This window comes from Lithobates pipiens, unplaced genomic scaffold, assembly GCF_037356315.1.
Source record: "Lithobates pipiens isolate NorthernLeopardFrog02 unplaced genomic scaffold, aLitPip1_a1.2 Scaffold_16, whole genome shotgun sequence".
Taxonomy (NCBI): Eukaryota; Metazoa; Chordata; class Amphibia; order Anura; family Ranidae; genus Lithobates; species Lithobates pipiens.
In genome coordinates this window covers 612966639-612977082 of record NW_027507748.1, presented here as the reverse complement: position 1 = coordinate 612977082, position 10444 = coordinate 612966639, and the positions used below count along the sequence as shown (strand labels likewise).

Sequence of the window (10444 nt, the reverse complement as noted above, 5' to 3'; positions counted from 1 at the left end):
TACAAATAGTCTACAGGCAATAACGTTAAAGAACCCTACAGAGCTGCACAGTTTTTTAATGCCTACTGGGGCCCCTTGACTGCATAGCAGGGGCATTGCTAGGTCTACAAAAGATCTGGGGCTAGAGCCCATAGCAATGTAGTAAAGAAAGTCATATGCTTGGGTGGGCATACACATGTATATGATATATGTTTGTGTGTATATATCCCCAGAGAGCCCCCTTACATCAAGGTCCCCAGAGAGCCCCCCCTTACATTAGGATCCCCATAGAGCCCCCCCTTACATCAGGATCCCCAGAGAGCCCCCCCCCTTACATCAGGATTTCCAGAGAGCCTCCCCCTTGCATCAGGGTCCCCAGAGAGCCTCCTTCTTGCATCAGGGTCCCCAGAGAGCCTCCCCCTTGCATCAGGGTCCTCAGAGAGCCTCCCCCTTGCATCAGGGTCCCCAGAGAGCCCCCCACTTACATCAAGGTCCCCAGAGAGCCCCCCACTTGCATCAGGGTCCCCAGAGAGCCTCTGCCTTGCATCAGGGTCCCCAGAGAGCCTCCCTCCCACATCAGGGTCCCCAGAGAGCCCCCCCACTTACATCAGGGTACCCAGAGAGCCTCATTCGTGCATCAGGGTCCCCAGAGAGCCTCCCCCTTGCATCAGGGTCCCCAAAGAGCCTCCCCCTGCATCAGGGTCCCCAGAGAGCCCCCCACTTACATCAGGGTCCCCAGAGAGCCTCTCCTCCCCTTGGGAACCTCTGCAGAGACTCGGGCTATGGGTCAGAGATTCGGCGCTATAACCCCAAAAGCCACCCCCTAGCGACGCCGCTGCTGCGTAGTGTTTTTTTTTTCTTGGGAAAGGTGGAACTTAGCCTTTCATTTTCAGACTGTTCTGGTTTGGAGGGAGGGTGAGGGGAAGAGAGAAAGAGATATTGGTTTTTAAAACACTAGTTATGAATGATCTTGCCTCTGATTTACAAAAATGTCACGCTCCCAGATTTAGGGAATTCAATGGTATGTTCTAAAGTATTTGCAAACACATTGCCTTTACTCTTAACTACCAAAACCCAGACCAGATAAATGAGTTCCCTATAAAGACCAGGACACAGGAAACCAAAGGATAATATTTAAATAAATATATATATTTGGTTTAGGCATTATGCATGCCAATATACACATTAAAATATTCATTAAAAAAAATAAATTATTCTGAAATAAAAAAATAAACACAGTCTCTTTCCTGTAGGAATGCAAACTATGCCATGGCAGAGGAAGCTTTTATTTTTGGCGATAACGCTTGTTTAAAGCGTCTCTTTAAATCCTGCATATTAGGCGACTTTGGTCGTGGCATTATAGAGCCTTTCCTCTTCTCCGCAGTGCTGCTGGATTGGTGTTTGCCGATCTCTTTACACAGGTGATGGAACACGTCACAAACGTCCTGACAGTTTTCACTGGTGGAGATCTCCACAAAGGAGCAGCCCAGTTCATTGGCCAGCTGGATTCCGGAATCTGAAGGCACCTGTCTGACATGGAGGAGGTCCCCTTTATTGGCCACAATAATAATGGGTATTTTAGAGTCCGAGTGCACCTTCCGGATGTGCTGGTGGAGGTGGCGGATGTACTCGTAGCTCCTTAAGTCTGTGACCGAGTACACTAGCAGGAAACCTTCTGATGACTGAATAAATCGCAGCATGTCTGCAACCTGAGATACGTCATCTTCCACCTAGGCAGAATAAAAAAAGGATTTATAACCCAAGATCTGACAGATTTATATAGACTGAACAGCTAGATAGTTATGTGATCTGTTACCAACATTCTGATATACAGCAATAAAGAAAGAGGCGTACCGGTAAATGAGTAATAGTAATATATGTAGGATTAAAGCCAGTTTTGGATTGAATAGGGAATGGATAAAACTACTTCTAAAGTCTATTAGGGAGAATTAGCTTTACTTCCGGTCATATATACACAATAGGAAGCGAAAGACAATCTCTCCAATTTAAGATGACCATAAACCTATAGATTAAAAATAAATTAAAAAAACTAACAGGTTCCACCATCCATGCTATACAGTGCATATGGAGGAATCACCCACTGTGCCTATTGTATTTTGACAGCCTGCCAGCTGTCAAAATATCCAAACAGCAGCTGCATGTGGTTAGATGTACAACAATTTTCCGCCTGGCTTCTTCAATTTTTTTTTTTAATCAAACAAAATCAGAAGGGAGGGGGCCGACAAGGCCACCCACTAAGGGAATTTGTACAAGCTCATCAGTCACGCTCACTGGAACAAATGTCTCCACTGGAAGATTCCCCCTCTATTCCTGTTCTGATGGCCATTTCAAATTTTGGAGTTTTCCTCTCTTTTCAGAGAAAGTAAATCTCACCAATTGAGTCACAGACAACCTCAAAAACCTGACAAGGGTTCTAACCCTCCCCCAGACTATCCAAAAATTAAAAATAAAACTTTGGCTTTAGATACACTTTAAAGCCTAATACAAAGTTTTACATTTTTGGTTAGCGTGATGAATGATTAAAACCTTTTTTCTTTTATAACCGGTTTTGGGTTATTTTTTTACTATATCAAGTTTTTGTTGCTATCTGCAACCCCACTAGGGAGATTCTCTTTTCCTTCACGTCCTACGCAGTCACCCCAACAGGAAGTGAGGGGAATCTCTTTATCAGAGTCACAAACAATAAAAGCACATTCATTTTGCCAAGTGGGGAAGGGTTAGAATCTACAATGTAAAACTACAGAAAAATCCAATAGGGAGAGCTAGACTCCCTTGAAATGATTATGTAAAGTGAGTGGAGCTGGGAACCCAGATAATCTGCTGATGAATGATAAAAAAATATATATATATATAAAAAAAAAAAAACACACACACAGCCATTCATACTCACCTATTTGGCTGCAGCATCAATCCGATGCTGCAGCTGCCCCGCCGGCTCTAATACCGAGAACTGAGAGATCATGTGACTGCTGATCACCAAGTTCTCTTCCATGAGCAGAGAGTGCTGACTGCCATTCATCACTCTCTGCTCTGCCCCTCCAGTGCTCACTGAAGCACCGGACTATGGAGGGGGTGGGAGCAGCCGGCTCAGGTTCTCAGCAGTGCAGAGGCTGAGCTAGCTGCCAGTCAGGCATCTGGGTGATTCCCGACATTATTGCCTGTACCGGCTCTGTGACGTCAGCCAACAGCAGACTTTAGCTCGCTGTCGGCTGAATCTGGGTCACAGGAGTGCAGAACAAACTGTGAACTGCACTCCTGTGACTCACAGAAGTATGACCAACAGAGAAATTTAATTGTGTGTGGACTGATACATAAAAGAGGTGTGCTATAAATTATTTGTTTTGACAATTGTGTCAGCCTTTATGTACAATGAAGCATGATGCCTCCATAGGCGTGATGCATAAACCCAATACCTAGAAGTTCCTCCGACAATCTCTTCCTCCCACTCAGGCAGAGATCGACTTTATAAAAAATAATTTTTACATTTGGGCAGCAAAGATAAGATTTACACATAGATTTCAGGTCGAGGCTTTGCTCAAAACTTCTTCTGATTCTATATTAGGGTCCGTTCACACTAGAACATGGTGCGGGAAACCCACGTTCTGTGACAGTTTCCCGCACCGCATTCCAACCACGCTGTCCTTGCAATTTGCAGAAGGTGTCAGTGCAAAGTTAATGACAGCCCAAACGCAGGTCGCAGCACCAGATTGCATGGTACAAAGGTACCATGCAATCCAATTGCAATGCATTTCCAGAAGGAGTGCATGCTCTACTTTTGGTGCAGCGTGGTGCGATTTTAGCCCATTCATTTTGAATCGCACTGCACAAAACTGTATGTGAATTGCACAGGAACCGCACCGTGTTCCTGTGCAATTCACATGCAGTTCCTAGTGTGAATGGGCCCTTAATGAAATTTAACATGCAGAGCATAACAAATAGATTTACATGTTTGTATAGCACAATAAAATCTGAATACCTTAGGATATAGTTATTTGCAAGTGTCTGTCATACTGTTAGAGCACTGACTCATAGGAATCAGTGACTCATTTATGTGGTCCCTATAATTTATTATCTTAAAACAGATTTCACAGGGGCTGGAGACATAAGAATGACACATTTGTGAAAATCAGTATACATTGTAGAAATGAGTCAGACGGATGTTATCGCACCCGACAGACAATAATAATCTGTACATATGATATATGCTGTAAGAGTCTCACCTTAACATAGCCTGGTGTGTCCTGGATCTGTAAAGCCATATGTTCCCCTTCTACAGCCACCAGCCTGGAGTATAAGTTTCCTGTTTGATGAAAAAGAGGAAATAAGCCATATTCAGGAAAATGTCAAAATGGGGATTTGTGGCAATTTACAATATAAAGTGTATCTAAATCCAAGAACTAAAATTTAATATATTGCAGCTCACAAGTCCTTGGATGTGGTGGCTGCATTAGTTTTCTTTTTTTCCAGTACAATTACATTTTCTGCAATTCAAGAAAAATACTGTTGATTCTGCCAGACATCTAATGTATTTGTAATTGCGGGCGGCACAGTGGTGTAGTGGTTAGCACTCTCACCTAGCAGCAAGAAGGGTCGCTGGTTCAAATCCCAACCACGACACTAGCTGCCTGGAGTTTGCAGGTTCTCCCTGTGCCTGCATGGGCTTCCTCCGGGTACTCCAGTTTCCTCCCACACTCCAAAGACATGCAGGTAGGTTAATTGGCTTCTGTCCAAAATTGGCCCTAGTATATGAATGGGGACCTTGGATTGTGGGCTCCCTGAGGGTAGGGACCAATGTGAGTGTGCAATGTACAGGGATAGGTACAATTGTAGACACTCAGGTTGAACTGGATGGACTGGTGTCTTTATTCAACCTTACTAACTATGTAACTTCCTCTGCACTGAAGTCTCTAACCATGTAATCAGCTTTCTCCTTTGTTTCTGTGAACTACAAACCCCCTCCTTCCTATTTCATAGAGAGCAAGAGATGTTTGTGGTCCAATTCAGGAGACAACATGGTGACAACGCTGCTTCTCTATAGGTATAGTACAGCAGCCATTCTCAACTGGGGTTCTTTAAGCTGTGATTGAACTTCCATTTGATAGTGTCTGCATAGTTACGGTGCCAACACCACTTGGCAGAGCCAGCTCCATGACACCAATGATCTTTTTAGCTGTCTGTAGAAGGGGCATTCCTCCCACCGTCCATCAATGTAAGGAGCAATTTCCCACTGAACACAATGAACTTGTTTTAGCAGGGGTTCCCATAGACCAGAACATTATTTCTAGGGTTCCTCCGGGACAAAAAGGTTGGAAAAACCATAGTACGGTGACTTTATATGGTCACTTTGGGACAGAAAGGAGGAGATTTACTAAGGGGTGGGTTCACACATGTGCGAATTGGATGCTGGTTTTCCCCACATCCAATTCGCATTACAGGCGAGTGCGAGTTTCAAAGGAACCAGTTCACAAAGGTCTGGGGTGGCCGTGGAGCGGATTGAAAAAGGGCCCTGTGCGTGTTTAGGTCTGGTTCAAGTGCGAATTCAGGCAAACAGACACACACCGAATCCCAGGCAGGAACCCGCAGCGGCACATTTGTGAACCCAGCCTAAAACTGTATCATGCAAAATCTGGTGCGGCTCTGCATGGAAACCAATCAGCTTCCAGCTTCTGTGTCAAAGCTTCATTAAACAAGCCGAAGTTAGAACCTGATTGGCTACCATGTGCAGTACAGCAGTTTTAGTAAATCTCCCCTAAAATGTGTCACTGGCAGGATCACCAAGTGGAAATAAAGGAAATCTAAGCTCTAAATCAGGGATATGCAATTCACGGACCTCCAGCTGTTGCAAAATAAGTCCCTTCGTGCTTGTGGCTGTCAGAGTCTTGCTATGCCTCATGGGACTTGTAGTTCTGCAACAGCTGGAGGTCCGCTAATTCCATATCCTTGCCCTAAATAAATATCCCACATACAGCCAAGGTTGTCAAAGGTGGGAATCAGCTCCAAATTGTACAGAACATTTATCCACAGGGGAAATTGGGAATAGTGAGAAGCACTGGGGCTTTGTGATACCCTAAAAGTAAATAGGTCAAATACACATAAATCTCATAAAAATATGTGTGTGAGGGGGGGGGGGGGAGATAACACAACATTAAAAATGCATGACATGTAACACATGGAAAGCAAATACAAAATGATGTAATAGAATAAAATCTAAGCCTAGAAAATGGGAACTACTGCAGCCACCACATCTAAGGACTAGTAAAGAAACAATAATTTATATATTTTTTTTGTTTTTGGGTTTAGATGCGCTTTAATCAAGTAAAAAACTCACCAGTATTGCTTTCATAGTCTCCGATGAATCTTTTAGTGAGGAATCGAACAATCATCGCTGAAAGAAAAAAACAAAAAAAAACAACATTTTAGCAATTTGGTACAATATAGCACAAAGAAACAAAATCACATGAATATACATGAGAAATTCATACAACTGGATGAAAGGGGAATGGAGGTGAAATGAAGAGGTTCCTAGGAGTCTATAATCCGCCTCTCTTCCATGTCTAAGTCCTGGTTCACACTGACTTCAGCTGAACTCGCACAATTTCATTCCACGTGTCATCCCCGACTTCGGGGGCAGATTTCAGAGACCTCTGTGCGGGTTTCTGCATAGATGTTAATGGAAAAAATCGCACCCCAAAATCACCAAAAGTAGTACAGAAGCTACTTTTGAGAACAGATTCGGACGCTGCCATTGTCAGCAATTGCTGCTAATTTGGCATGTGATTTGACAAGTCAAATCGCATGCCATATCGCATCAATGTGAACCAGGGCTGTAGACAGTACCTGATATAAAGTTCTAAAATAAAGGCAAAATGTGCTACTGTATCTAATAGTGTATGTGTTACATCAGAGGCCAGCCTGATGTCAGCTGTGTGGCCCATGACATACCTTATAAAGCCAGACTAAAGCCCCATACACACTAGTATATTTTCTGCAGACTTTTCTAATCAGATTTACGAAAACCATGTAGTGCAAGGGCCTGCCTGATTGCATACAAACTAAAACTCTTAAGGTTTGACCTCATATTATATGGTTTTGGTAATTCTGAAGACAAAAATCTGCAGAAAATCTAATAGTGTGTATGGGGTCTAAGGTGAATTTGCTAAGACTGAAGCAGCCAAAATCTGAAGTAGTCATGTATGGCAACCAATCAGCTTCTATCTTTCATTTTCAAAGCCGAACAAGCTGAAGATAGAAGCTGATTGATTACTATGTACAGCTGCTCTAGATTCTGTCAGCTCCCGTCTTAGTAAATTCCCCCCCAAACTGTCATCCACAGACGAGGATGTGCAACCTTTGGGATAAAGTAAACCTGTCATAAGAGAAATCTAGGGGCTGCGATTGCTCGCAACTCTGAAAATACTCACTGGTTGGCTATCATGTTAAACCTAATTTTTCAATACTTTCAGATCCTAATTTGCAACAAGTATGCAGAACAGGAAATTCAAAAGTCTTCATTTTAAATAAAATTAAATTTAAAAAAAATGAATAAAATTGCATACTTGTTACAAATAAGTGAATCGGCAAACTTTTTCAAAACTCTGAATGAGAAGTAACTCCACTCTGTACTGTCCTGTACTACAGGAGATCTGATCTCGGCATTGTCTGTAAGAACCCAACAGATGCATATACACTAATATAGTATACAAGCATCTCTTTGTTCATCAGTTTAATGTGTTCAGATTGGTGAAAAGGTTCTAAGAGGTTGCAGGGTATTACTAAAGTCAGCACATGGCTAAAGGAGATCATTGGAAATGACAGGAATCGCCCCCTGTGTATTCACTGCAACAAAGGCTTTTTTCCCCGGTGATCTGGCCAGTAACACACCTACTTTATTAGAGTGCCCCAACTCTGGATGAAGGAGCACAGGGACACCTTTGGGCAGAAGCACTGTTAATCTAGGGGGGCGGGGGGGAGTGTTAGATCTACTAGCAGATTTAGATACACTAACAAATTGAATCCAAACAACTCCAGCTAACACTTTCCATGCAATTACAGCAAACCAGTGCTGGATTTATGGGGGGGTTGGGCAAGAGAGGCAACTAGGTCCCGCGACGAAAATATAAAACAATATAAAAATGGTATAATATAATTTAAAAAGCAATTATATATATATATATATATATATATATATATATATATATATATATATATATATATTTTTTTTTTTTTTTTTTATTATTATTATTGCTTTTTTAATTATATAATATCATTTTTATATTGTTTTATATTTTAAACATATAATTTAATATTACAAATAAAAATTTATTAAATGTGTATTGGCAAGTAACATTTTGCCAACCATAATCTGTAAAAAAAATGTATCCTTTGGGATAAAGTTTTTACATAAATAAATAAAAGCTGACCATTGTACGCACCCCTGTCAGCGTTAAATGCTTTGTCTCAACCTTCTAACTACTACATCTGCAGGACCAATTGTTGTATTGAAAAACAACAGACTTACTGGTCAGATCACCAGGTTAAAATAAAGGAAAGAATATCTAAACAAGAAAACAAATGCAGCAAACGCATGTAAGAACTGGTAAGCTGTATAATTATAAATGTTTGCTTTTAGGTTGAATACTTGTTTAAAGTTCTATTGTACAGGGGTAGCAGACAATGAAGATTTTGCACAATGTGTACTGTATCCGCACTGACATCATACACCTGGACTGAGTATTGATTGCTGAGTTTATATAACAGGAGAGACCAGATGATGGGATCAATCAGCCCTGTTATCCCTATTATTCTTCAATTATCTGTTTTATTGTTATCTGTATCACATGACAATTTTTGTCATCACTAAATTGTCATGACCATTCATATTCCCCTAGGAAGATATAATATTCATTGATCATCTTTAGTAGATGATTGATTTCTGCATACACTGGATGTGCCAATATTCTACTCAAAAGATTTTGCACAAATCTGACATCATACACCTGGACTGAGTATTGATTGCTGAGAATTGAGTAGAATATTGGCACATCCAGTGTATGCAGAAATCAATCATCTAACTAAAGATGATCAATGAATATTAGATCTTCCTAGGGGGTATGAATGGTGATGACAATAATTGTCATGTGATACAGATAACAGAACAATAATAGGGATAACAGTGATGATCGATCCCATCATCTGGCCTCTCCTATAGGACATATAAAGTAGCACGGATCGCCTGGTGACATGCGGGTGATGGGTGATCCTGGTACTCACCGGTCTTGCCCACACCCCCGGCCCCCATCACTGCCATCTTAATGTCCCGGACGGTGAAGTAGTCGGCGGTCTCCGGGATGGGCGCTAGAAGGAAGTTCCCGGACATGGTCGGTAGCCGCATTGGAGGAGAGATCCCGGAGGAGTCAGACTGGGCGATGCATCCAAGGTGCGGGGGATCCGGGATAATGCGGATTCCAGCTGTACACAGTCCGGGATCGGGCGGTGTGTGTGCTCCAGCCGGCGCTCCTCCTCCTCTTATATCGCCGCTCACACACACTCATCTCCAGGAAAGGCAATGAAGGCGGCCCGGAGGACGGACTCCTATGACGTGCAATGACATCACCCCCCGACGATCGTCATCACACCACAGCCTGGGGACCCGCCGGGGACTGTGGAGCACCCTGACACCTGCCGCCCTTCATACCGGAGGAGATCCGCATTCCTCTGCATGACCACAGCTGACAGCTCCAAATCATTGCATGCACATACATTGTTATTATTAAAGTGACAATACAATCAATGGAAGTGTTTACAGATCTCCCTGTGCTGTCATTATGTCAGGTATTCCTGATCACTACGACCTCATCGTGCGTACAATGTTCCCAGCTAATCTTTTGTGTATAGAGGCATCTTATGTTTAATTTACTATGAGCAATCAGAATGAAACCCTTCACACACCCGCATTGGAGGAGATTTACTAAAACTGACTCAGAATCTGGTGCAGCAGTGCATGGCAATCAGTCAGCTTTCTAAATTCAATTTGTTCAATTAAAGGTAAAAAATTTTTTTTAAATAACAAACATGTCATACTTACCTTCACTGTGCAGCTCGTTTTGCACAGAGTGGCCCTGATCCTCATCTTCTGGGGTCCCCCTGGCGGCTCCTCCCCATATCTGATAATCCCCTCCGAGAAGCACTTCCCCCGAGGGGGGTTACCTTGCAGGTGCGCTCCCGAGCCCAGCATTTGGCGTCCATAGAGGCCCAATGCAGGACTAGGTCCCCCCCCCCCCCCTCGTGTCATTGGATTTGATTGACAGCAGCGAGAGCCAATGGCTGCGCTGCTATCAATCTATCCATTTAAGAGTCAAGAACCCCGGGCAGAGAGACAGCGCGTCCCTGCCGGGTCAAGCAGGGGCGGACTGGCCACTCGGGCACTGCCCGAGGGCCCCGTGCC

The 10444-nt window shown here is 43.0% G+C and overlaps 1 protein-coding gene across 1 annotated transcript; it reads right to left on the bottom strand.

The window, feature by feature from the left end:
* Nucleotides 1–1107: 1107 nt before the first annotated feature.
* RASL11A (RAS like family 11 member A) lies at nucleotides 1108–9551 on the bottom strand. Its single transcript, XM_077484065.1, has 4 exons — nucleotides 9271–9551; nucleotides 6329–6385; nucleotides 4221–4300; nucleotides 1108–1709 (listed from the first exon to the last, which is right to left on the bottom strand). The coding sequence occupies exons 1-4, from the start codon at nucleotides 9389–9391 to the stop codon at nucleotides 1242–1244; spliced, it is 726 nt and encodes a 241-aa protein (XP_077340191.1). The 5' UTR covers nucleotides 9392–9551; the 3' UTR covers nucleotides 1108–1241.
* Nucleotides 9552–10444: the final 893 nt, after the last annotated feature.